The 27,541-nt window shown below is 46.0% G+C and overlaps 1 protein-coding gene across 1 annotated transcript in view; it reads right to left on the bottom strand.

The window, feature by feature from the left end:
• Nucleotides 1–27,541, bottom strand: part of PPP1R12B (protein phosphatase 1 regulatory subunit 12B) — a 137,030-nt gene that overhangs the window by 72,610 nt on the left and 36,879 nt on the right. The window contains exons 4-12 of the mRNA XM_058819583.1: nucleotides 24,756–24,915; nucleotides 20,308–20,452; nucleotides 17,343–17,417; nucleotides 14,625–14,704; nucleotides 13,916–14,055; nucleotides 8,868–8,971; nucleotides 5,122–5,319; nucleotides 4,294–4,376; nucleotides 2,048–2,173 (exon numbers count right to left, since the gene is read on the bottom strand). Coding sequence (XP_058675566.1) covers nucleotides 2,048–2,173; nucleotides 4,294–4,376; nucleotides 5,122–5,319; nucleotides 8,868–8,971; nucleotides 13,916–14,055; nucleotides 14,625–14,704; nucleotides 17,343–17,417; nucleotides 20,308–20,452; nucleotides 24,756–24,915 — 1,111 coding nt within the window. The remainder of the gene's footprint in view (nucleotides 1–2,047; nucleotides 2,174–4,293; nucleotides 4,377–5,121; nucleotides 5,320–8,867; nucleotides 8,972–13,915; nucleotides 14,056–14,624; nucleotides 14,705–17,342; nucleotides 17,418–20,307; nucleotides 20,453–24,755; nucleotides 24,916–27,541) is intronic.

Below are 27,541 nucleotides of genomic sequence, written 5' to 3'. Positions count from 1 at the left end.
GAGGTGGTGAGGCCCCAGCACAGGGTGCCCAGAGCAGCTGTGGCTGCCCCATGCCTGGAGGTGTCCAAGGCCAGGTTTGTGGAAGGTGTCCCTTCCACAAGGGGGTGGAAGGAGATGGGATTTAAGGTCCCTTCCAACCAAAACCAGTCTGTGATCTTTATGGAGATCAGTGAAATGCTGAGGCAAGGGGAGCTGCAGATGTGTACAGCTGAGTGACATCCAAGCATGCCATACTCCCTTGAATTCTTCCTCTCTAAGAAGCTTTCACCTTTTGGAGCTGGGTTGAAAGTTTTGCTAGTACTTGGAAATGATAAAATGCTTATGTCTAACCAGGTTCCTTTCCTCATCTTAGGGGTGGATGCACAAGGCTGGAGAAATCAAAAGTTCAATACAATTGTATTCAATTCCTATGTGCTCTCCTACAGAATGCTATATGGGACAAAGGTCTAATTGATCATGGTTTTACTGTTTGTATACGAAATGCAAATCAAACCCATTGATCTCTCCTTTAAAAGCACATTTATTCCTACCTGACAAAGCTATTCTCTGTACCTGCATGTGAACCAGTCACTCTCTTATGAAAGGGCAGAATTCAGCCTTTATAACAAGAGCTCATTATTAGTGACCTCCCAGTGCAGCCTAAACCTTCCCCACTCCGTGTACAGTTTAACCAAGGAAATACAGTACAACTGTGTGAGTGCAACACTAAATCTGGTGCAGGATTAGCTGGGATAAACCAGCAAGGTTTGTAAGATGGCCTGGGGGTGACTGGGTTGTCCCTCAGCTCAGAAAGCAGCACAGGTGGGCCAGCTGCAAGGGACAAGTTTTCCAATGTAATCAGCTGCAGCTTGTCAGACCAGCTTCAGAGAGAGACAAGTCATGGAGGCTGGGCTGTCATCACGTCCCAGGATAGCTGTGAAGTCACCAGAATGGAGCAGCAGAGCAGAAGCTCCTGCTTGAAGGGGCTGCTTCACCTTTTGTGGCAATGGATCGGTATGTGCTCAGCAATTGGCCACACACACCCTTGAGCACCACTTACCTCTACAGAAACAGCACAAACACTGGAACAAATTGCCTCTTCCCAAGTATCTCAAGCAGTTGTTCTGACTTCAGGACAGTTATTTAGTTCAGGGTGTAGAATCTCATGAAACTCAGTCTAGAACCTTAGGCTATTGCTGCTGTTGTCCTTAAGCAGAAATACAATGGCTTTGCAGTGTGACATGTTTATTACAGGCTGTTCTGATGGTCTTCAGTATCAGCTGAAATAAAGGTGAGGTGCTGGCACTGCTGATCCTCCTGCTCACATGAGAACCCAGCAATGCACTGTTTGCTCACCAGAGCAGAGCATTGCTCCAGCTCACTCAGAGAGCCCTGAGGTGGCACCTCAAGGACACTGAGGCTCTGCCTCCCAAGGGGGTCCAGGCCACTGCAGGTACAGGAGTTCTGCCTGGAATTGCCTTCCTGCTTCTGCCTGGCTCCTTTACCAATAATCAAATAATCAGCCTCTACAACTTCACACACGCTGTGAACAAACTGCTTCCTCTCTGCCTTACAAAACAATGGTGGAAGCATCAGTTTCACTCCTTAGCAAGTGCTGTGCATCATGCACAAGAGCACTGCCACTTTCTGACAATACTATAAACATGGACTAATATAAGCCAAAATTAGAGATAAGCTATAACTTACTCACCAAGAGCTATCTGAACAACGCTTTTGAACTCTTATTACATTAATCTGTGTTATGATCAATTTTGGTTTTATTCTCTAACCATAACACCAGCATTAAACAGAGAAAACTTTGCATTTGAATTATGTGAAGAAGAGTATTTGAATTCAGTGCAGCAATTTGCAAATTAATAAAAATTATATCCTTTAAAACCATTATTTAGCATGACAAATCTAATAAATTTTTTCTTTCCTGCTCTCAGCAGAAGAGGGTGCCAAGGCCAGTTACAAGATGCAGGAGGCAACAAGCAGGAGGCTGAGGTGTGGGAGGCATGTTAAGAGTGTTCTGACTGTCTGAGAGCCCATGGAAGACAGAACATACCTTTTCAAGTAGGTGGATACGTAGGTAGTGGGTGCCCCAGAGGGGGGAGCTTCGTTTCCCTTTGGCTCGTCCCTCCAGGGCTGCCGGGTGTAGGAGCCACTCCTCACCAGGTTCACAGCAGATTCCCTGCAGCAGCACAGAGCACAGAAAAGCTTAGAAAAACCTCTGGAGTCTGTTTTTGGTTCCTTCAGTTTCACAACACAGATCCTTCCCTTACACCTATGTGCTCCATTGTTCAGGTGATACAGCTCAGAGAAACACCTGCTCTGGCCTTAACATCAGCTCCTGCTCCTGCCAGCTCACTCAAGAACCACAGATGATGTAATGTTTTGCATAAAGAGGAACAAGATCCTTTATAGTCAGAAAACTTGCAAATGAAATTCAGATTGTCCATAAAAGTAATTTAACATATTAAATAGTGTCATTTAATATTCTCACTGCTGTCTGTATCAAACAATAAGGTATAAATGGGCAGATATTGGAAGTGTAGGGCAGCTTTTATTCTTCAAGTTATCCAGGCAAAAACAAAAGCAATTCAGCACAGCAAAGCCTTTCACAAAATCATTAGGCTTGGAGAAGTCCTCTAAAATCATTGAGTCCAACAATTAACCCAGCACTACCACATCAACCACAAAATCATGAAGCAGAAAACAACAAACAAAAAGTTTATAGCATCTAAAGCTACTTGACAAGTTATCAAGAAATTCCTAGTAGTCCTGTTTACCCTGATTATCTGAAAACAGGGCTCTTTCCCAATGCTAATACACACTCTGGCAGTGCATCCTGCTCTCTGCTGGTGCAGGACAGCACCTGGAGCTTGCAATGCAGCACTAATCCATTCCCCTATCAGAAAGTAATTATTTCTCATTTCCAGTTGGCATGCCTAGACTGATGCTCTATCAAGACACCTGTGGGTTCCAGAAAGGAAAACCCAAATGTTTTGAAAGGAAAGAATATTAGGAAAAAATCTGTACTACACAGCATGCCTGGGCACCATCTGTTCCTGAAGGCCAGTACTGCTCAGGCAGTCCCAACTCCGCCCAGAAAAGGACACTGAGCTCCTACAGCAGGATGTGCCACTCACAGCAACCTCTGCCAAAGCTTCTTGAGCTGATCAACAGACACAAACTGTCTGTGAAACTCTGGATCTCAGAGACTGCCTGAGAGTGAACAAGAACACAGCAGGGAGGTTCCAGCAAAAGATCAGCAAAGATTCTCAAGCTGTGCTGAAATTCTCTCAGGGTGTCATCTGTCACAGCTCCTGCCCAACAATTACAGCCCACAGCCACTGCTCTGCATGTGCCTTTCCTCCTTTGCTGGGAGGAAGTAGCTGGAATTGAGGCTAAAGTCAAATTTTATTCCTTCTAGTACAAACTGAATCATAGAATGGCTAGGGTTGGAAGGGACCTCAAAGCTCATCCTGTCCTTCTACCTGCTAGGCAAAGTCACCTTCCACCTGCCCAGGTTGCTCCAAGCCCCATCCAACCTGGCCTTGGACATTTAAAGGCTTGGGGCAGCCACTGCTGCTCTGGGCAACCTGTGCCAGGGCCTGGCCACCCTCTCAGCCAAGAATTCCTCCCCATTATCCCATCTAACCCTGCCCTCTGGCAGTGGGAAGCCATTCCCCTGTGTTCTGCCACTCCAGGACCTTGTCCCAAGTTCCTCTCCAGCTCTCTGGGAGCCCCTTTAGGCACTGGAAGGCCCCTGAAGAAGCTGCTAGAAGAGAGCAGCTCCTCAAATACATCTGGAATTCCTGGACATACACACACCATTTACACCATGGTTAGGACCAGGGGCATTTACACACACTGACTGTAAAAACAGCCATGCAAGGAAACAGTTCCTACATGGCAGAGTTCACAAGCTCGAGTGAATCTCAAGTGACAGAGGTGTGAACAAAGGGATTGAAGGTGACTGCTGAGCAAGTGACAACTACAAGTTCAGGTGGCAGCTACAAAATGAGGCACTTGCATATTAAAAGGAAAAAGGATCCATAAATCTGATTGCCTGGATGGAGCCTGTGCCTGTGTGAGGACAGGGTGGAGGAACCAGTCTGCTGATTCCTGCTCACCTAAATGAAAACCAACGTACCAGAACTTTTACAGACAGAGCTGGCTCTTGATGTTGTGAATTCCTGTGTACTTGAGACTGCTGAGAAAATATACAGAGCATGACTACAGAAAAATTATATTCCAGAAGTACTATTGACAGAAGGGAAGCTGAGCATTAACTTCAGCCAGTCTCACCTGTTTTCTTTTTCTTCTGTATCACTCGTACTGCTCAGTCTTCTGGGGACTATGGTGGCAAGATAACTCTTGTTGTCTCTGTCCTGGTGAAGCAAAAGAGGAACTTCAGCTACACATCTCTTACCCTTACAACACATACAGTGGTAAATAAATTCATGTTCAAATTTCTTCAACTAAGAAAGCATTCTCCTACCAGCTGGTTTAAAGCAACTTCTTGCGTCTCTAATGTTGCTTAAAGCAACATACCACAGCATAGAAATATCAGTTCTGAAAGGGATTTCCTGATGACCAGTGAATAAAAGCATCTTCTAACTTAGAGAATAACTTGTCAATCACAGAATCAGAGAACTGGTTTGGGTTGGAAGGGATCTTTAGTCCACTGCAGCAGAGCTCCACCCAAGGTGGCCATGAATGCCTCCAGGGATAAGGCATCTACCCATGGGCAGAAAAGTTACAGTTACTGAATACATGGCATGGGATTTACAAATGGAGCTGGTAGACAGAGGAGAAATCCATATAAATGATGGAGAAGGACAATCTCCACTGCAGGTATGTGCTGTTGTCTGGACATTTTCTGGTAAAGAACAGGCTGTGCCAGATTGGCAGCCCAGTCCAAACTGAGTAGGAATTGGGCCAAAGGGGCACCAAACTCCAGTTCTGGCGAAACAACTGACAGGAGGAAAATATTTTTCAAAAGAAAAAGGAGATAAGAATGAAAGAGACCCTTGTTTGTTATGGATACAAACCCCAGCAATAACTCAAAGGGAAAGGGGTTTACACCTGTGGGGTGAAGTGGATACACTGAAATATCCTTGCTGAAAGCCAAACCTTTTCCTTGTTGTCCAAGAGTGCAGAAATGCGAGGGCTGGACGAGGAGCGATAGATGGAAGAAGTTTTATCCCTCTGTGCCTCACGAGTGGCAGAGACCTCACTCAGCATGTTGTGGCTGCCAGTCTTCCTCAGGCCCAGCCGCCACGACGAAGGCGACTCGTCCTTCTGCTCGTCTGACTTGCTGAGCCAACTGAACTGTGGAGGAGAAAATGAACATTTGGGAAAAGGAAGAGCACTGCAAGGCACACTCTAAGTTGACAAAGTGTTTCAAAAAGCTCCATTTTTTGCTGGGCTAGACTTGTAAGGTAGAATGACTTATTTCCTGCTTCACTTTAATTACAGGACTGAGCTCAAGGTGAACTCACAGGGATGCAAACTGCTGTGGTGCCTCATGTCCAAGGACAGAGGATGAAAGGAATCTTCTGTCACTGTGCAGGTCTTTGCCTACACAATGTCCTCCTCCAGCTTTGAGGAAAGAATATATGGAACAATGAAGCTTTTATTATCACCCATTTAGGAAAGGGGGATTATTCAGTGAAGGCAGAATTCCAAAAACAAATACTCAGGTCTTATGGAGCTAGCTGCAAATAAACCCCTCACACCAGTGGAGTCCAGAAGAAGCCATTGAGATCACCAGGGAGCTGTAGCAAACAACACTGTAAAGGAAGAAACTGAGGCAATCTGGATTGTTCAACATGGAAAAGAGAAGGCAAAGATAGGATTTAGTTGCTCTGCTACCTGGGAGTGGGTTTACAGAGGACATGGAACCAGACTTCTCTACAGTCTACAGTGAAAGGAGGGCAACAGACAAGTTTCCACTTGGGAAATCCCAGCTGACATGGAAATGTAACTCCCAGCAGGATCAGAGCTGCACTGGGACAGAGAGTAAGGGAGTAGAGCACCTCCATCCTCAGAGACATTTCAATACTCAGCTGAGCTCAGATAGGACAAAGCAACATGACAAGAGCTTAATCCTGCTTTGAGCAGGACGTTGGATTTCAGCCTCACTAAGGCCCCTTCCATGGGCAGGTAAATGCACAGCACAGAATGGGCTTTGTGCTTTTTGTTACATGAGGCACTTGTGACCTGCCTGTATTAGTCCTTAAATGTACAACTGCTTCAATGTACAACTGCTTCAATGTACAACTGCTTCCATGTACAACTGCTTCAATGTAGAACTGCTTCAATGTAGAACTGCTTCAATGTAGAACTGCTTCAATGTAGAACTGCTTCCATGCACAACTGCTTCCATGCACAACTGCTTCCATGCACAACTGCCCCAATGTGCAACTGCCTCAATGTGCAACTTCAATGTACAACTGCTTCAATGTACAACTGCTTCAGTGCACAACTGCTTCAATGTAACTGCTTCAATATACAACTGCTTCAATGTAGAACTGCTTCAATGCACAACTGCTTCAATGCACAACTGCTTCAATGCACAAATGCTTCCATGCACAAATGCTTCCATGCACAAATGCTTCCATGCACAACTGCTTCCATGCACAACTGCTTCCATGTACAACTGCCTCAATGCACAACTGCCTCAATGCTCAACTGCTTCACTGTAAAACTGCTTCAATATACAACTGCTTCCATGTACAACTGCCTCAATTTACAACTGCTTTCATGCACAACTGCTTCAATGCACAACTATAGCTACAGTGATCAAGTCTTACAAAAGGCTGCACACTGCCATTCAAGAATGAAGCCTGAGCATCACAAGAGACACTTGTGCAGGGCTAAGCACCAACTTGTACAGGAATAAAGCAAATAAATTATTAGGAATTTTTGGCAAAGTACAGAATACAAACCACACAACCACTGTGGCTGTGTTACTGCAGGGTACAATCACACCTTTGGTACCACACACAGCTCAGGTCCAGCAATCAGCAGCAGTTGACAAGAAGGGAAGAGTTCAGGGAAAGGCAGCAAGAATGAGTAGGGCAAGAGAGGTTGTGCATGAGGAGATATTCAGTATTTCAGTAGTCTCCAGGCTGAGATATGACCAAGGGACATGAAACCCTCAGTGGAACACAGAAGGGTGAGTAAGGAACAATTGTTCCTTGGTCCTCCCCATAAAGGAATGAGGGACAGCAAACAAACCCAATGTGTGGTTGGTTAATGGGACAGGGAGCTTTGTAGAGTTTTGAACTAAGCTGAAGGACTGGACATTAGAGGATCCCAATTAAAAAGTGAGTGCTTAAAGGAAAAGTCCAACAGGGGCTACTGAAGACCAAAAATACACCAGGTTCAGTGAGTCCCTGAAATGCCAACTGCTGGACTGTGGGAGGGAATTCCTACAAGACTGCTCTCCAGTAGCTTCTGATGGCCACTGTTGGGCAGGACAGTGGGCAGACAAGGCTTTTGATCAAAGCTGATCTAAGCATTATTACACCATATTCTATCTGACACTATTCAGAATAAATGGAGCTACTGGAGAGCTCTGCCCTCAGACTCACTGTCTGAAGACTGCCAAGCTGAAATTATCCCTCCAGTATTTGAGCAATGTTTTCAGCTCATGTCATTTCAATGCAGATGCAAAGGGTTAATCTGTACTCCACCATTTCCAGCACTGCCAGTCTACTGAGCTACACAGCTCTAACATTTTCATGTAGTTTTGATGCTTTCCTCAGAGAATGCTCAAAACCACAGCAAAAGCTGCCATCTGTAAATTCTGAACAACACAGGAACAGCAAATACTAGTTACTCCCCTCATAGAGGGCAACACTATCTAAAGCCCAGTCTGTCAAAGAGAACTACAGAAAAAACAAACAGGTGAGAGAAGGTAAAGAAGCTGATCTTAAGTCACTGAGGTCAAATCAATAATTCCTCCACTCACAGGTCAGCTCCTACATCCTAACACCCTTATTCTGTGTTCAACAGCTCAAAGGAGTGTGAGACCAAACCTCTGCAGCTGGGAAAAGGTTAACTGAAGTACTCACACTTCCCAGCATCCTTCTCCCTCTAACAGTTCCCCTGCTAAGCCAGCCTGAGCTGAACAATGCCCAGAGGAGCTCTGTTTCATTTGATCTTGGTTATGCTCTGTTACATGTGAAAAGTAAAAAATTGTGACTAAGCAAGAAACACTTTCCCCTGACAAGCACCAAGAGCTTCAGCCCTGGGCCAGGTTTCTGTGTTGTTTTCTCCACAGTCTGGTGCAAAAAGAAAGCAACAGCACACAACAGGAGTCCTGTGCAGAGCAGAGTCTCCTGGTGCCATCTAGCTGAGTGATCTGAGAGCTGGAGGGTTCAATCACACAAGATTTCAGTGACCACTTCACCTTTCAAAGCTTTCATAGCCCAGCTGGCCAGCCACATGCAAACCACCCTCTGCTTGCTGGGCAGTAACAGCACACCACTGACTCAGCTGGCTTTGGCAAGTCAGAGGCACTTTAAATGATGGTGCTGAACTCACCACAGGCACACAGGCAGAAATCAGCTCTGGTGACAGATCTGCTGAGAAGACATTGGCACCAGCCCCCTGAGAACTGAGCACACAGAACATGTGCTCTAGGCTGGCTTTCTTCACCACAATTGCCTTTGGAGGTCAGAGATTCAAGAGGAACCATATTGTCCCTACACTGCTGTTAACACACATCTTTATCAGAATTTCATACTACCAGGCTTTTCTAAATTCAAGTCTTTAAGTGCTCTGAAGACTGGTTTCAGAGCATCCACCTCCCAGTAACACCTCCTGCTTCTGAGCACTCCTGGGGTCCCCAGGGATCCACATTCACTTACTCTTCTGGCAGATGCAGTGAAGGAGTTGGGCTCAGGTGCTGGCTCAGGGATGCTGGGCCTGGATTCCCGGCTCGAGTGGTTGGCAAAGGGCTCTTCCTTCCTCTCTACAATTTTAAACAAGAAGAGAAACCAAATGTTTCAGTATTGCACTTCTGAGGCCCTTCCTTACACAGAGTGTGGTCTGCACTCCAGTTCAGGGCTGTGTGACCTCCCTGGATCACAGATGTCAGTGCCCTCTGCACTGGCAGTGCCAGGGCTTTCTGCAAGGAGCTTCCATTCCTAAACAACAGCATGGACACGTTTGCCAGGCAAAGCTTTTGTACTTTATCCTCACAGACAAGCAAAATCTTTGCAGAAAGCACCATAAAGAGGACACATAGGTTTTTGTTTTTCACAATTTTGTTTCCTGTATGGGAATTTCTTCCCTGGTAAATCTTGGGATGAAAAGGGGCACATGCTGTTCCTCCTTCCTGTACACAAGTGTGGTACAGCCCACAGCCCTGAGTGCCCAGTGCTGGGTTTCACTGCACAGTTCTCTGCATTTGCTTGTGCTGCTGGGCAGAATTTCTGATCTTCTGCAGCAAAATCCATTTTCTACAGGAAGTCAGGATTGCTGCCCAACAAAAAGCCTTACTTGGGCTCCAAGCAATCTAAGCAACCCTTGTCCAAGCTCACAGCTGGCTCCCTGCTTGTTAGATAAGAGCAGCTGTCCAGTATCACGTTTATTTTTTGTATCTATGCACATTCTTGACAAAAGAACATTCAGCAGACATTACCAGGGGGAGAGTAAGCAGAAAGTGTGACTCAGGCAGCAGGTTCACTTGACAGGAGAGCACAGGCTGGAGACAGACTATTCATCATAAACCCAGGCACATGGAACCTGCCTGAGAAATGATGTACCCACACTCACCAATCAAAGCTTTCCTTATAGCTATGAGTGCTCACACAGTCATGGCTTGGAAAAAATAAAGCAATTTTAAGCATAAGCATCCCAACAGTCCTAGCAAATAACCTATGTGCAGGGAATAAAAATCTGCTGTTCCATATTTGGAGTTGTTTGGGATGGAGCATCTGGAGGATGGCACCTTGGAGTGTCAAGATCAATCTTTCTGTAACAAATATTCTCAGTACAAGAAAAATAAGGATTCAAAGGACACAAAAAACCAGAAAAGAGCAAGGCAAAAGAAACATTTTAAAATAGCAGGAAGTTATCAGGATTGACAGAGCCTGAACTAAAGAGACAATGACAGAATAAGGAATCTCCTGAGTTGAAAAGGACCCACAAGGACCATCCAGCCCAACCCCTGCCCTGCACAGACCCCCCCAACAATCCCACCCTGGGCATCCCTGGCAGTGCTGCCCAAACACTCCTGGAGCTCTGGCAGCCTCGGGGCTGTGCCCATTCCCTGGGGAGCCTGGGCAGTGCCAGCACCCTCTGGGGGAAGAACCTTTCCTGAGATCCAGCCTGACCCTGCCCTGGCACAGCTCCAGCTGCTCCTGTGGGTCTGCAGAAGAATGGATTCCCAGCCACTTTCCCTCTCTGTGAAGCAGAAATGTCAGTTCTGGAGCAGAGCTTTCACCCAGCCTCCCTCACTCCTCCCTGCAGGCCCTGCCTGCCACCCGGGCATCCAAGAGCATGGAAATGCCCATTTTGTGCCAGCTGCTCTCTGCTGTGACTGAGGCTGTACCACAGAGCACTGCAGGCAGGGAGGGTGGCAGCAGCTCCCCAGGCTGGGCTGGATGGGCACTGGAAGCCTGCTCTGCAGTTCACAGCACACAGGACAGCTTTTAAGGTCAAGCCTAATTAGAAGGGCACAGGCTAAAGTGGTAATGACAGCTTGGGAAGGACTAACTGTGAGCAATGTGACTGGGACATCGTGGGACATCTTCTGTCACTGCAGAAAGGGACAAGCAGAGGGACTCTGTGCTGGCAGGGCTGGCTTTGGGCAGGATCCCACATTTTATTCTACCAAAATTTCAGTCATAAACATTATGAATTCCAGACAAGAAAAACTGGAGAGGATTAGTTCAATCTCCTCAAAACAAATTTGTAAGAGTAAAAATTTAGGTTTCTAATTCCTTTTCTGTAAGGGTTTTTGGATAAGGGTTTTTGCTTGATTGCTTTCTAAACAAAACAACATTAAAAGCTTCCTTGGCCTGCTTTAATTCCCAATAATTACATATTGTAATAGTTCCCAGCACAGATAATCACCACAGAATTTTACACTGATCTTTCTCTTTTTTACAAGAGTTCAATGCCAAATTAATTGTCTTCAAAATGAATAAAGTGACATGAATGCTCTTAGCTTCCTTTGTCTGAAGAACAAAAATTTCTTACAGATTATAAGAAACATACTACTCTGAAACCCTCCAACAATTTCACTGCCTCCCTCATCCAATTTCTTCCTCTCACTCTGCAAATTCAACAAATTAATTGCAACCTGAGACTCTTCAAAACACACCTCAAAATAAACTTGTGTGTTACACTGCCAGCTTCTACATGGCCTGCTGTATGCTCAGCTACCAAAGGGGTTGGGATTTTTAGGTTTAAAAAGACCACTAGGAATTTTTTTTTCATCTGGACTTTGAACACTTCAGAACAACAGCCATAATCTATGTGTCCAGAACTGCTCAGAATGATAAAGGTATGGGAATATTACAGAAAAAGAAGAGGAATAAAGGAATAATAATCATGTGTTCATACCCCTGCCTCCTGTAGAATACAAGCATGTAAAATGCTGACCAAATAAACACAGAACCACAGAATCCCAGACTGGTTTGAACCAAAAGGAACCTTAAAGCCCATCTCATTCCACCCACTGCCATGGCAGGGACACTTTCATCTATCCCAAGCTGCTCCAACCTGGCCTTGGCCACCTCCTGGGATCCAGGGGCAGCCACAGCTTCTCTGGGCACCTGTGCCAGGGCCTGCCCACCCTCACAGGGAGGAATTTTTTCCTATTATCCTATCCAAACCTACTCTCTGTCAGTCTGAAGCCATTCCCCTTTGTCCTGTCACTCCAGGCCCTTGTCAGCAGTCTCTCTTCATCTTCCTTGCAGGCTCCCTTCAGGTCCTGGGAGGTCACAATGAGGTCACCCCAAACTCCTCTTCTCCAGGCTGAGGAATGCCAATTCTCCCAGCATTTCCTCCCAGCAGAGCTGCTCCATCCCTCTGATCCCCCTGGTCCCTCCTCTGGGCTCTCTCCAGCAGCTCCAGCTCCTTCCTGTGCTGGGCCCCAGGGCTGGGGCAGCTCTGCAGGTGGGGCCTCACCTGAGCAGGGCACAGGGGCAGAATCCCCCCTGCCCTGCTGCCCCCTGGGGGATCAGCCCAGGAATATCACTGTCTGTCTTTGAAATCAGTAATACTGTGACATTTGTTATTTTTAGTACCAAAATGAAAAATCCTACTTCTCTTTGGAGGCTCCTACAATGTGGGCTGATGCTGTAACCTTCCAGAATCTTGCTTTAAAAAGAGCAACAAGCATGTGACCCTAAACTCACACCTGCAGCAAGTGAGAGCTCTGTCTCCATCCAGCTGAGCAACTCCACACTCATTTTAGCAGAGATTTCAGGAGTTTATAAGGTGAGGTTTCAATTTCTCAAAGGACCCAATAATCTTCCCAGGAAAGGAGAGCACAGGTAACAAAGCCTGCAGCTGAATCACTACTGAATCCTTGTTGTCTCCCATTTCTATTAGCTTCAGTGGTTTAACATATACTCCTATAATGTGCTTTGCTCAGTGAATTACTGCAATAAAAAGACCTGTTCTGGCTTTAAACAAAATTTAATGCTGAGTGCTGTAGACCTTTCCTTGCTGAAGGATCTTAGGCTGCTCCTGACTCAGTTAAACCCCACACAGCTCCAGGTCTTAGAGGTGTGCAAACATCTGAGTTGTTTTGGTCAAACTGCCACCATGTTTACAAGGATTACAAATAATGACACCCAGCTAGACAGATATAATTTATATTTATATAACTATGTATATAATCAGGGTAAACCCCTGATTTATGGAGAAAATATATGTGACCTGTGCTGCATGTCTCTTTCTACCCCAGACATGTCCACTAGACTTGCTTGATTTAAAAGCCCCAGGACCATTTCCCTGTGTTCCTGCCATGCCCATGAGCTGGGGCAGCAGAACCCAGCCAGGATTTCCCACTCTCACACCCTGCCCCAACAGCATTCACTGATAAATAACACAGTGACAATTTCACTGGCACAAAGCACAACAAAACTTTAAACTACACTTCTCCTCAGGACCTATTTCTTTGTATATTGGATATAGACCAAGTGAGTTGATGTTAAAAGTAGTTTAACCTTTAAACACATCATAGTCCAAGATCCATCTGTGTTTGAAAAATATTAAGTACAAATAAGTCTTGCTTTACTGTACAATTAAGTATCTGTATTTAAACTTTCTGTGCTGCACATAAACACTTTTGAAATTAATTAAGGTAGCCACAGAAATTATGGAAAAGGAATGAGAGTAAGATGCCAGCAATATACTGTAATGTAAATGCTACTGTGACTCTGTGTACTTAATCCTTATTTTCCACTATCTTTTGCAATCATTATTCATTACAGCCTAGAAAACAGAAGTTCCTCACCTCTATAATCAGTCAGAACAGTTTCAGTCCTTCATTTCAGACTGATCCAAACACAACAGGCTATTGCCTCCCTACACCTTCACCTGCTTCCCTACCCTCCTGAAGGATTCCTCTTGAACTGGGCCAACAAGAAAAACATCCTGTTTGAGAACAAGCTATGGACAATGTGTTATTTTCAATACATGTGAGCTGAAAGTATGAATTAAAACAGGATCTGAAGGATTTTTAAAAAATAATTATGCTGACCTGTGAGTCAGCATTTGAATCAGCTTTTTTAGCACAGTAGCTCCAGGTTTCTCCAAATTCTGTGCATATACACCAGAAGTAAAACTTTCAGCATGTCCTTAACAACTAATTATATAATTAGTTAACAATAACAACACCATTAATAATGGTAATAGCTAGGCTAGTTATTAAATCCAAGGCTGTACTAAGTCTTACCTGACTCCTTTTCAGCATCTGACTCTGAAACTTCATCTTCAGCTTCTTCCTCTTCAGAACTAGAACTGCTTGAGTCCTTGTTCTCTTCCTCGGTTTCCATGGACTTCAACGTGTCTTCCTCATAAAGAATCTTCTCTTTGCTGCAAAATAGGAAATTTTTAGGACTAGGCAAGCAAGTTGTACTTCTCAGGAAGACACAGACATTATTTACTACATACAGAACAAGCAAAGGATAAAATCCATCTACAGACTGAACACTCCAGCACTTCCATCATGGCCAATTTGCCACGGATTCCACTGCCAGTCTGACATTTTCTAATTCTGCAAGCATTTTTCCATCCACAAAATTGTGATCTCTCCTTTTCTAGTGCCACACAACACAGCAGTTGGGCTGTTGGGCTTTGTGCAACAAAAAGGTGCAGTTCTCAGCCCAAAGATCTGATTGATCCTCAGCCAGAGGAGGAGCTGGAGAACCAAACACCAGCTCAAGCCCTTGATCCACCACTCACTGGGTATGTTAAGACACAACACAAACTGCATTTGACACAACTAAAACTGTACTTGAGAGTGCTCAGATTAAAAAAAATGCATGAACTAAAGAGCAGTGAATTGTTTTTGACCCAGCTGAGGCCAGCTGCCTGTGAGAGCTGAAGCTGCTCATCCATTACTCTCTGGGCAGTTTCTTTTCAACTAAGAAGGAGAGACTTACTTGGTGAAGAGTCTGTTTTGAGGCTTGCCATTCATGTCAGCTTCAATCAGCTTATTCCTTGTCTCCTTCTCACTTCGCAGCTGTTCACAGTCCAGGGAGATGGGAGAGAGAGAATGAGGACAGACATTAACCAGCCCTGGCAGCAGAACCCAGTGAGCACCAGCACAAGGTCAGCCAGCCTTGTTACACCAACCACTGCAGATTGGTGTGAGATGCCACTGGGACAGCAGCACATCTGCAGTGGCACTGTGAGCCTTGGGCACAGCACCCAGCATGTCCTTGGAATGCAGCTGCCATTTACCAAAAACTTTAAAGATTTTATTAGCAGCTGCCCCTGCATGACCAGGGATGAACCTTGAGTGCTGCCCAGAGAGGCTGTGGGCTCCCCCATCCCTGGAAGGCTCCAAAGCAGGTTGGATGGGGCTTGGAGCAACCTGGGATAGTGGGAGGTGTCCCTGTCCGTGGCAGGGGTTGGAGTGGGATGAGCTTTAAGGTTGCTTCCAGCCCAAACCATTCTGGGATTCTACTGGAGGTCTGTCCATGTGTGTGTGCCCATGAAATCAGAATAGATTCAGCTAAAAATCTGCTGCCTTTGTGGCTGTTATTGACTTGCTGTCAGAGGAAAGCATTCCAGTCTGCCCTGTACAGGCAACCAGGGAACTCCTGTGAGGATGGGTCACTTCTTAAATCTCTCAAATGCATAAAGTGATTGCATGGGAATAACTGGGATCACACAGAAATGGAAAGATTTTGTCTAGAGAGCAACAATATCAGTGGACAAAAGAGTACCCAAAAATTGTTTTAGTACCTTCCAGAAGCACAGAAAGAGCTGAAGCAGAAGTAGGGATGGCAGTTAGGGGCTCAATTTAAGGCTGACTCTGCTGTGTCATGGCTCACCAGGTTATTCTTTTTCCTTTGACAGCAGTTGACACCAGGCAAAGGAAGTAAAAGCACTGTAAATTCTCAATCATAGAATCCCAGAATTATTTGGGTTGGAAGGAACCTTAGAGGTCATTCAGCCCCAGCCCCTGCTATGGCAGGGACACCTTCCACTATCCCAGTGGCTCCAAGTGCCATCCAGCCTGGCCTTGGGCACTGCCAGGGATCATGGGGCAGCCACAGCTGCTCCGGGCACCCTGGGAAGTGGGAAAAGCTGCATGGATTCCAGGGAAGAGCAAAAATCTGTGCTACAACGTTGTTAAACTGACCCAACTGCTGGAGCACAGCAAAGGGAAGTGCAGGAAACAGCCTGCTCCATTCACAGATAATTCAGTAACTGGGGAAAAAAATCCAAACCCAAACCAAATTAATTGCTTCCAGCATACAAAAATGCCCCCTGCTTTCCAATAATGGCAGCAGATCTTTCAGCAAGGGTGGTACAGTGCTCTGCCTTTGACTGAGAAACATATCTGGTTTGAAAGCCATTTTGGAAGTGAAATAACATCATGGAACTGCCTGTTTTATCCTTAACAAATATAAGTTTTCTGGTTTTAAGTGATAGAACATGATAAACACATGATAAACTGGCTTTTCCACTAAAAAAACATATCTACTAAAAAAAAAGTGTAATAAAATCTGGATTCTTCTGCTCAGCTCTACATTGACTGAATAAATGGAGAAGGCCTTTATATAGTGCTTCTATATAGAGAACAGGAGGTTGTAGCCCCTTCAAAGCAGCCCTAAAAATGGATGAGCAGTCACCCAAAAAATTCTTCTTTTTCTTTATTTTAAGAAGTGCAGTTATCTGCAAAATCCTGGGTAGTGAGAGAGAGGAGAATCCAAAACACAACCCTGATAGTATTTATCAACACCTCATTTAGGGAGAAGCTGATTAATTTTTAAGAGGTTCCTGTGAATACTAAGGCTGCAATTTGAGGATGGCAGCAGCTGTGTTGTGATCAGAGCTGGAGTTCTAACCACGCACACTGTCAGTTCCTGAAAATCCCTTCCTGGGTTTATCAGCAGTGCTCCCATTCTGTCTCTTTCTGAACCCAATGTTTTAAGTGATACTTACAGATTTTTAATTCTTTTTGAAAGAAGGTTAGCTTGTGTTTTGGAAGCACCCAAATGAGATAATTGAGTAGATCAGATGAAATAGGAAAAAATTCAATCCAAACTTTCTGGCTTGACAACTGCCCTTACTTTGAACAAGATATATTTTGCTTTCCTTTTTTAATGTCAACTTTTGGCTTATAATCCCTTCCACTGCATTATGAAATGGCAATTTATTATCATTTTGAAACCACCCATTTTTTCAGTCCAGAATTCCCTGAAGTTTATAATTTCTTCTTCCTCAATCCAAAGTCTCCCTACTGAAAGAGAGAGGCAGACATGGTAACAGATCCCTTTCTAAACACTGACAGTGTATTTCCCTGGATGCTAACACAAAGCTGACTTGGGTAATCACTCATTGGGAACAGAGCTCTTTGATGCTAGAGAGCCTGCCAGCCAACAAAGCATTGCAGGGTAACAACAGTTACAAAGATGAACACAAAATCCTTACCAGTTCCCATAATTCTGCATGCCATCACACTACTGACCTCCTTGCTGCTGTTATCTAGATTTCTAGCTATTAAAAATGTTGCTGTGATTAAAGATTGCAAATGAGTAACTAAAGAAAATAGCTAGGCCTCAGCTTCCTGCATCTGTTGGCACCATATGTCCTGGAGAACACCTGGGTGTGAAAAGGTAATTGGAAAAAGATCTCCAGAAACTCACCACAGTCTGTTTCTTCTGCAACATTTCTAAATGCTCCACAAGTCCCTCATCAGCAACATCAAAGGGTGTCTGGCCCTGGTGCAAAGACAGAACACAAGAGGATGTCTGAGATGGCACAGTGGGAATATTCCAGAAAGTCCCATTTCCCAGAGCATATGCTCCACATCCTCCCTCCCCAAGTGGTGAGAGACACTGTTTCACTCCAGAGCAAGGAAACCCATGTGATAACAGTGATCATGGAATCACAGAACCATTTTGGCTGGAAAACACCTCAAGGATGTTGGAATCCATAAGGTTAGAGGATTTTTAAGAAATGGTTAAAAGAAGTATGTAGGCCTCAGACTGAAGTTTTGTTAGCATTGCAAATACAGCAGAAAAGTTTCCCATGCAAGCAGAAAAGTTTCCCAAGCAGTAGACGTGACAAACTACAATAGGTCTCTGTGGAATTGGCTTTAGGATGGCAACAAGGTTATTTAATGTATATCTTTAGAGGTTAGCATGAATAGAACTTTGTTCTTTGTCTCTTATGAACTAGTCTTTGTTTTAACTATCATTGCGTGTGCTTTGTGGGATTGGATAGAATGCTTGTCAATATGTGTTTTCTGTGTCTGATTGGCTGAATTCTAGTCTGAGATGATTTTATGTATTGCTGTATGAGCCCTGTTGGGAGAGACATTTTTTGGTGTGGATCAGGGAACTGTCATGTCTCCATTTTTGTATTTTGAGACTGATGTGCTGGAAATAAAAGCAAAAATCTCTTCACTGGTCTGGTTACAATGTTATCCATATTTGGATATTTTGCTGCGGCCTAGTGGGTTCCTTTTTTAAGACGTGGGTTCCCGACACAATTGGACTTATACTTACCCCGTCCCCCGCAAAGGATCATGTTTATGTTCAGTGAGCAGCTTTTCCCAGGGCAGTGCAGCTCCCTGGCTGCTGCTGCTCAAGTCCAACAGCCAGGACTATGCTTGAGTTTCCAAGTTTCTAAAAAGGACACTATTGTATTGAGAGGGAATGTGATCAACCTCTCCTTGCGCTGGATCTCAGGAAAGGCTCTTCCCCCAGAGGGTGCTGGCACTGCCCAGGCTCCCCAGGGAATGGGCACAGCCCCGAGGCTGCCAGAGCTCCAGGAGTGTTTGGGCAGCGCTGCCAGGGATGCCCAGGGTGGGACTTGGGGGTGTCTGTGCAGGGCAGGGCCTGGACTGGATGGTCCTGGTGGGTCCCTTCCAATGTTACTTTATCATCATGTATTTAAACATTCAGAAAGGCTGCCAGCAAGGAAAAAAATTTGGGATCCATTTCCACATCCATTTATCAACTAAAACAGACCAGAAAAAATACTCTAGTGCACAAACCAAGCAATTGGTTATATTTTCACCAAACTAAAACTCTAAATGCCATTAATAACCTGAAGCCCAATGGCTACAGGTCAAAAAATAAAAGGTAGCCTTGTCCATCTGACCCAACAAGGAGACAATTCTGGGCTGGAAGGAGCAGGTAACACAATAAATGCACCTGTGGCTGTTTCAATTATGGCATGATACAAGACCCCATACACATCCTGAACACTGAACAGGAAAAGCACCTGATGGCATTTGAACAGAAAAGATTCCCCACATTTTGGGTGCCAAAGAGCTCACCAGGCTGAAAGAGCTCCTCATGGGGCATTTGAGTTGCAGCAGTTCCAGCACAGCTGGATGCACTTGAACACACAGGGCCCTCTCTTATCACCTCCTCCTGCCTTCACCCCCTGGTGCTCCTCCAGCACATTCAGCCTTCCCTCCTGCCCAGAGGCAGCCACAGCACACCTGGCCCGGTGGGAGCAGCTCACAGACCAGTGTGCACATCCCAGCAGGGATGGGAACAACAAGAGCAGCCCTGGACAAACTCTTGAAAGTCCAAGGGCTCTTCAAGGAAAAACCTGCAACTGTTAGAAAGGAAATGGTTTTGTTCCTTTTCTTCCGTCCTATTTTTCTTCGCTCATGTCTCACAAATCTTCAATTTCCTTTTTTATGACCAATACATAGAAGAAGGAGGATCTAAAACTGCCAGTTTCTCCTGGGTTCACTTGTTTTCAGTGCCTTATACTTTAATATTAGTATATTATTTGCACTCCAAGACTGTTTCTTTGCTGCTGTTTGATTTCTCAGGGTTACATGAACTCAGGATGGCACAGATCAGCTCCTATCCCTTCCTACAAGCTCAGTGCTAAAGTTCAATCAGGTCACATCTCCCATAATATTTGAAATCTTTTCTGTCTTCTCCCAGTAAAGATTCTTCATGTACTGATGTATTTAAATTATCCACTGCACAGGCAAGGAGGACTGCAATGACTTTGTCATGTACATGCATCATGATGTTGGATCTCTTATGAGACCCCAGCTGGATTTCTGTGTCCAGCTCTGGAGCTCCCATCTCAGGATAGACATGGACCTGCTGGACAGGATTGAGAGGGGCTCCCTAAACTGACCACAGGGCTGGAGCCCCCCTGCTCTGGAGCCAGCCTGGAAGAGCTGGGGATGTTCACCTGGAGAGGAGAAGGCTCCAGGGAGAGCTCAGAGCCCCTTCCAGTGCCTAAAGGGGCTCCAGGAGAGATGGACAGGGACTGGGGATAAGGGCCTGGAGGGACAGGACACAGGGAATGGCTCCCACTGCCAGAGGGCAGGGTTAGATGGGATATTGGGAAGGAGATTTTGGCTGTGAGGGTGGTGAGGCCCTGGGAGAGGTTGCCCAGAGAAAATGGGGCTGCTCATTCCCTGCAGGTGTCCAAGGCCAGGCTGCACAGGGCTTGGAACAACCTGGGACAGTGGAAGGTGTCCCTGTCCGTGGCAGGGGTGGGATGAGATGAGCTTTAAGGTTTTTCTGAATACAAACCAGTCTGGGGTTCTATGATTCCATGATCAAGCAGAAGGCATCAGTCACTCTCAATGTGGCTCTAGAATACCTGCATTAGTTGTGTACTGACCAGCTTGTTCCTGATGTCCATGTCACACAGAGCCTCAGCCAGGATGGAACATGCTTCCTTCACTCCCCAGTGAGCAGCAGCGTGGAGTGGGGTCCAGCCATCATTGTCCTGAACGTTCAGATTAAACCCAGCCTGGATCAGGAGCCTGAGGAAAGCAGCAGCATTGATCTCTGCCCCTCAGGAATGACTTCCTGACAGAGCACTTTCCCCTGCTAGGCACCAAGTGGGCAGCCTGGCTCCATAACAGCCAGGAGCTTCTGGACTTGTTTATTAACCAAAGCAACCTCCCACTTGATGTGCTCAAAACTGTGATGGAAAGGGAAATGAACAAAAAGTGACTTCAATGTAAAACCTGCTGGAACATGCCAAACTGATAAGGTTCCCTTTCAGCATGCCCTGAACTGGGAGAACACCTTGGCTTCTCATCTGGCACTGGTGACCCACCCTGAACTCCTGCTCCAGCAGAGGAGAGAGTCTGGAGTGGCTCAGCTGCATCCCTGTGCCAGGAGAGGACAAGGGGGAACTGGAGAGGGACAGGTGGGAACTGGAGAGGACATGGGGGAACTGGAGAGGGACATGTGGGAACTGGAGAGGACATGGGGGAACTGGAGAGGGACATGTGGGAACTGGAGAGGGACATAGGAACTGGAGAGGACATGGGGGAACTGGAGAGGGACAAGGGGGAACTGGAGAGGGACACAGGGGAACTGGAGAGGACATGGGGGAACTGGAGAGGACATGGGGGAACTGGAGAGGGACATGGGGGAACTGGAGAGGACATGGGGGAACTGGAGCTCCAGCTTGGTTCTCTGAGAACACAAGGCCACAGTGGGGGGTGGTCCTCAAGGAGACCAACAGGACTGCAGGGAAGCACCAGGGACAGTGACAGAGGTAAAACGTGTATGGTAAACAACCCTCATTTGGATTAAACAACCCAAATCCATTTTTTCAGAGTAGCCCTTGGACAGTTCAAGCAAATCTTCCACAAGTGAACTTGCCTGGGATCTCCTTCCCTTACCCTCACTGCTGTGCCCCTTCCAGCCTCCCTTCCCCATCAGAGGAGAACACTGGTGTTTCACAGCACCTGGAGCTTGAATATTTAACACCAAAACAAACACAAAAGGTTTGAGGTAGTCTGGAGCTCCAGAGCCATGTGCACAATGGTGTGGCAGTAACCAGGCAAGAGCTCTGAGCAGCTCCGGTATCAAAACTATTATCCAAATTGCTGAAATAGTGAATAACATCCCAGGGGAATCCTGCAAGTCTGGTCAAACTGCTCCTGAAAATTTCCATTGTGGGAAATTCCCCCATGCAGAGCCACCATTGCACAGCATGAGGGAAATCCAGCAGGACCCCAACATGGCACCAATGCTTGGAAACTCCTGCAGCTTTACACCAAAGTGCTACTGTGCTAAATAAAACACAGTCACAGCAGAGCAGCTGTGGGCTTCTCTGTGAAAGAAATTGTAAATTAGGTGCTGAGTTTCTGTTGATTTTCCAGCTGGCAGAAAGGAGAAACAAAGCTGCTAAGAGACTCAAGGTCACAGACAAATTCCATGCCTCATTTAGAGTTAGCTGGCTCCTGGCTGTCAGCCCCCTTGGTTTAAGTCACTGAAGCTCTGGATTTGAACTTCAGCACAGCCACCACATACACAAGAGTGAAACAATGGCAGCTTGCTGTGATATGTGTTTATCATTACCCCAATTAATGCCAAGGAGAGACTGTACAGAGCTAAGTCATCCTGCACACACTGAACTTCATCAAGGAGCACTGGATACACAATCCTCCCCTGACAGGTGATGGGACCAACACCTCCAACTCAAGAGATACCACATTTCTATTCACATGAGCTGTGTTAGATTCCTGTTCTTGGGCACAGTACAGGTACAGACAGCTCATCACTCAGTTATAAGTTCTAATGACTGAATACAAATCAGAAACATGAAGTACAGTAAAATGCTTGGGCTTGATATGAAACAGCTCTTTGACATCAAGTCATGTCACTTAAAATTATGAAACTTAGGATCAAGATAGATGAACACTTCCAGAATGGATTTTAACACAGGCAATAGAGTAAGCTTGTGTGCTGGTTACACAGCCTGGCTTTTGGTAGCAGGCAGGTCACAGAGGTGGCTTCTGTGAGAAGCTGCTGGAAGCTTCTACCATGTCTGGCAGAGCCAATCCCTGATGGCTCTGAAGATGGACAGGCTGCTGGCCAAGGCTGGGCCAGTTAGAGAGGCTGGTGACACCCCTGTGACAACAGATTTAAGAAGGAAATCAAAACAAAGTGGGCATGCACAGTTTTTCTTCTTGTCAGAGAAGAGGAGGTGAGAATATGTGAGGGAAACAACATGGAGACACCAAGAAGAATGAGGGGAAGAGGTGCTCCAGGCACCAGAGCCAAGATTCCTCTGCAGGCTGTGGTGAAGCAGCTGTGCTCTGCAACTCATGGGGACCCACAGGGATGCAGAGATCCACCCACAGCCTGTGGGGATCCATGGGGGATGCAGAGATCCACCCACAGCCTGTGGGGATCCATGGGGGATGCAGAGATCCACCCACAGTCCCTGGGGATCCACGGGTCATGCAGAGATCCACCTACAGTCTCTGGGGATCCATGGGGGATGCAGAGATCCACCCAAAGCCCACAGGGATCCACGGGGGATGCAGAGATCTACCCAAAGCCTGTGGTGATCCATGGGGATGCAGAGATCCCCCCACAGCCTGTGGCGACCCACAGGGATGCAGAGATCCACCCAAAGCCCTGGGGGATGCAGAGATCCACAGGGATGCAGAGATCCACCCTCAGCCACCTCCCAGGGGAGGTGCTCGCACTGCAGTGGGTGGATGCCTGGAGGAAGCTGTGATCCAGAGACAGACCCAGTGGAGAGAGGGGGCTCTGTTTCCAGGCTGGAGCAGCCTGTCCTTGGAGGACTGCACCCTGTGGGAAGAGAGACCCAGGCTGCAGCAGTTTTGGGAGGACTGTTTGCCCATGGGAGGGACTCACATTGCAGCAGTTTTGGGAGGACTGTGAGCCTGTGGGGGGAATTCACATTGCAGCAGTTTTGGGAGGTCTGCTGCTTGTGAGAATGAAGCCACACTGGAAAGTTCACAGAGAACCCAGGGTCTCACAGGGGAAGGATACCTCTCCCAGAGCAGCAAAGAAAATCTCAGTGATGAACTGACCAAACCCCCACACCCTGTATCCCTGTGCTGTCAGTGGGAAGGAGGGAGGGACTGGAGTTAAAAGGTGTTTTAGAGGCTTATTTTACTTCTCATTATTCTCCTCTGATTCTGTTAGTAATAAATTCACTTTGCAACTTTAAGCTGAGCCTGTTTTGCCCTTGCAGGGTTTTCTCCAGTCCTTATCTCACCTCATGCACACTTTGGTAATTTTTTTCTCTCCTCTGCCCAGCTGTGGAAGGGGAGGGTGAGTGAGTGAGTGAGTGAGTGAGTGAGTGAGTGAGTGAGTGAGTGAGTGAGTGAGTGAGTCCTACTACGACACTTTGGAAAGACCATTTACAAGAGCATGTAGTAACAACACAAAGATGAACAGATTCACATGAAGAGAGGGCAGGATTAGATTAGATATGAGGTAAAAATTCCTCCCTGTGAGGATGGGCAGGCCCTGGCACAGATTGCCCAGAGCAGCTGTGGCTGCCCCATCCCTGGAAGTGTCCAAGGCCAGGCTGGACAGGGCTTGGAGCAACCTGGGACAGATGAAGGTGTCCCTGCCCATGGCAGGGAGTGGGACAAGATGAGTTTTAAGGTTCCTCCCAACCCAGTCTGGGATTCCATGAGCTCTATGTTCATGAGCAGCTCCAGCCACAAATAAAGAGCAGAGAAGAAAGCTTTATTGGTGGAAAGCCTAATTTGACATTACCTGTAACAATATTAATGTTTTTTTATCAGGAAACGCTACACTGGGCAGGTTTATGGTCATAATAATCTTGTTAGTGCCAGAACAGCAGAGCTGTGAGGTGCTGGAATCCCTCTGTCACTGCAGGAGCAGTAACATGAAGGGGCAGAGGACAGTGAGACAGGGGTGGACACTGCATTTTCCCACAAGACTGGTCATGTTTGTGACTCTCATGCAGTATGTGTTGTCACTTTGTATGTCAACATTATACTTTTATCCCCTACTGCTGTTTAACTTGCTAGTCCTGAAACTGTAATAGTGAAAATCAGATCTTGTGATTAGAAAAATTAGAGACCTCCTAATTTATGCCTCATTCTCCAAAAAGCTTTCATTACTCTAAAAAGGCCTGGAGGTATGAAAGGGAATCCTCCAGTCCCTGTGTATTTCTGGGTGAACCACTGTGGCTGTACACATAACCCCACAGAGAAACAGCAACCTGGAAATCTCAGTATGGAATAAATTTCTCTGAATGTAAAGCAAGATGTCTTCAGCCTTAATTTCATGCATCAGCCCTGGAGGAGCTCCTACCTCATGACTTCAGAATATCCCTTGGCTGCAGCAACATGCAGAGCTGTGGCTCCTGTACGGGGCTGCTTCACATCCTCGATCCTGCCGCTGTTCAGCCACTGCCGGGCGTCCTGCAGCATCTGCTGCTCCTCCTCCTTCCTGCACAGCTCCAGGTCCACACCTAGGGGGTGAAGCACAGAACAAAAACCAACAAGAGATGAAAGTCTGAAGTACTTGTTACACTTAACCTATGCTTCATTTGCTATAAAATATTGGTAAACTATTTCTGATCTTCCACAAAACAATCAGCAAAAGCCTCTTCTGTGTCATTGACAGAGACTTCAAAAACTGCCCGAGTTAAAAATTTTGAAAGCTGGGCCAGTGGTTGCAACCCAGTCCAATTAGCTAAAAGCTCAGGTGTGCATTAAGGGTGTCCCAGACTGAAATAACAAAGTCATGAACAACAGTTTAACTGACTCAATTGACCTGGTAACATCTACAGAGAAGGTCTGAGGACCCTCAGGTGTCTCCTGCAAGAGCTCAATGATGCCAGCTCTGTGCTCACTCCATATTCAGGACACTGCATGTGACAAACACAGGAACCTGCACTGCTCCAGAGGCATTCCTGATAGGCATGCTGAGAGAAGGGCTGAGTTATTCCACTGAGCAGCACACCCCCAGATTCTGACAAAACACAATTTGAAATAATTTTGGCATTAGAAGGCCAGAAGAAGTCTATGCTGATGGCCTAAGTGACTGCTTAGGGGCAGGTGGAGGTGTGGGGAGGCAGGAGGATGATGTGGAGAGGGAGGTGTCTGGCTGACACACTCATTAAACCAATGAGAGGAAAAACCAACTTTGACTTGTTTTCCTAAGCAATGAGATCATAGAAGGACAACGTATCAATCACAAGTATTGATACCAATCCAAACAAGATTAATCAGAGTAGAACTCTCCACTCAGGAAAACATACAAATTAGAAGATGACAAATCTCAAAAATCAAGAAGGGTCCTGAAGTGCAAGTGTTCCTATGGATTAATACTTTTAGTATAAGAATGACATAATTGCTAATTAAATTATGGGGCATTAGGTTTAAAACAGAACCAAGGAAAACATTTAACTCAGAGTGAGGCCCTGTGAGACCCACTATTGCAGGATTTTGCAAAGATCAGAAATAAACTGGCTTCAGACCAAGGACTAGACAAGTTTGTAGCTGTTACACACAATTCCTGAACATGCTGGAGTTCCCAAGAAGGGCTACACGAGCTCAGGAAACAGAAAGCCATGGGGCACTCACAAATACAAAGAAAGCCAGTTTGGCTCAGGAATTTCTGGAGGCACAGTGGCTGGAGGCTGGGAGGGCAATTGTACACACTTGAGCTGTTGTTACAGTCTGCAGCAGGCATCTGCTCACAGCCCCTGCTGAGGACAGGCTGCAGAGCTGGACAGATGCTTATTTAAAGTTCAACCCCATTTCCTCCAGCAATATGATCCTTTAAACTGTGAGATGGGAATCTTCATCTGGAGACAGATGGTTGTTTCAGGGTATCTTAGCAGGATGCCACTAATGTGGTGAGGCAATGCAAGCAGAATCCCAAAAAGTGTCAGACAAAAGACCTGCAGGTAAGGCAGAACCACTGCCTCAATGTCCTGTAAGGTTTCAACCACATTATTGTCATTTAAGGAACCTGAAGGTACACAAGTCCACAGAACCTGGTGAGATGCACCCAAGGAAGCTGGTAGAGGAAGTATCTAAGTCACTCCTGTATTTGAAAAGTTGTAGCAGTCTGGTGAACTTCTCATGGACTGGAAAATGGAAAACATAACCCCCATTTTTAAACAGGGACAAGAGAAAGACCTGGGGCACTACAGGCCAATTGGCCTCTCGTCTGTGCACAGCAAGACCATGGAGCGGATCCTCCTGGAAACTGTTAGGGTCCATGGAAAATAAGGAGGTGACAGCCAGCCTGGCTTCTCTGAGGGCAAGCTGTGCCTTTGGTGGCCCAGGAACATTAACAGGGGTGACAAAGCACCAAGGGACTGATTCCTGCCTAACTATACCTTAAAAAACAAAGTGACCACCATGTGTCAAAATATATCCGATAGAGGGACTGGATTCAATCCAGCATGTAAGCAACCCCCTCAAACCTGAAGGAATAAAATAATCCAGAGCAGAGTCTGTGGGGCTCTGTAGCCCCAACACACACTCCAAGGAGAGTAACTTCAAAGCCAGATGAACCAGCTCAGACATGAATGCAGCTGAGCTTTGCCTATGTCCAAGGATAGAAGCTCCAGGAATTCCTTGGGTTCCTTTTCCAACATTGTTGATGAAATTCATAGACATGATTTAAACTTCTCAGACACACATGCAGACGTTCAACCACTCCCAAATGAATTCCATGAGTATGAAGAAAATTTTAGCCTAATAAAGCAATTCTTTATTTTAACATCAGTCCCAAACTAGTCTTCAGCCAGGGATGTTTGTGGAGGGACAGCCTGGAGAGCAGCCCCTCAGCGAGGCACACCTGCTGAGAAAGGGGATATGGCAGAAGAAAACTAGGGAAAGATCAGGATAAAGCATGTCATTCCAGGCCTGGAATATTCATTTCCTGGTCCCTGCCTTTGGCAGTCCCATAAATCTTGTGGAGGAATTTTGGATAGCTGACCAAGAATTGGGAGGGTGCTGGACCCAGCTAATCTGGGTCCCTGCACCTGCAAGGACACTGTAGCCTTGAGCATAGCTGGATTACAATAACAAAGTGCTGCAGCTGAGACAAAGACGTGAGAATAAGTAAATGTAAAATAT

Source organism: Ammospiza caudacuta, chromosome 24 (assembly GCF_027887145.1).
Source record: "Ammospiza caudacuta isolate bAmmCau1 chromosome 24, bAmmCau1.pri, whole genome shotgun sequence".
NCBI classification, from domain to species: domain Eukaryota; kingdom Metazoa; phylum Chordata; class Aves; order Passeriformes; family Passerellidae; genus Ammospiza; species Ammospiza caudacuta.
Note: the sequence above shows the minus strand (reverse complement) of the source record. Positions and strands in the feature narration are given on the sequence as shown.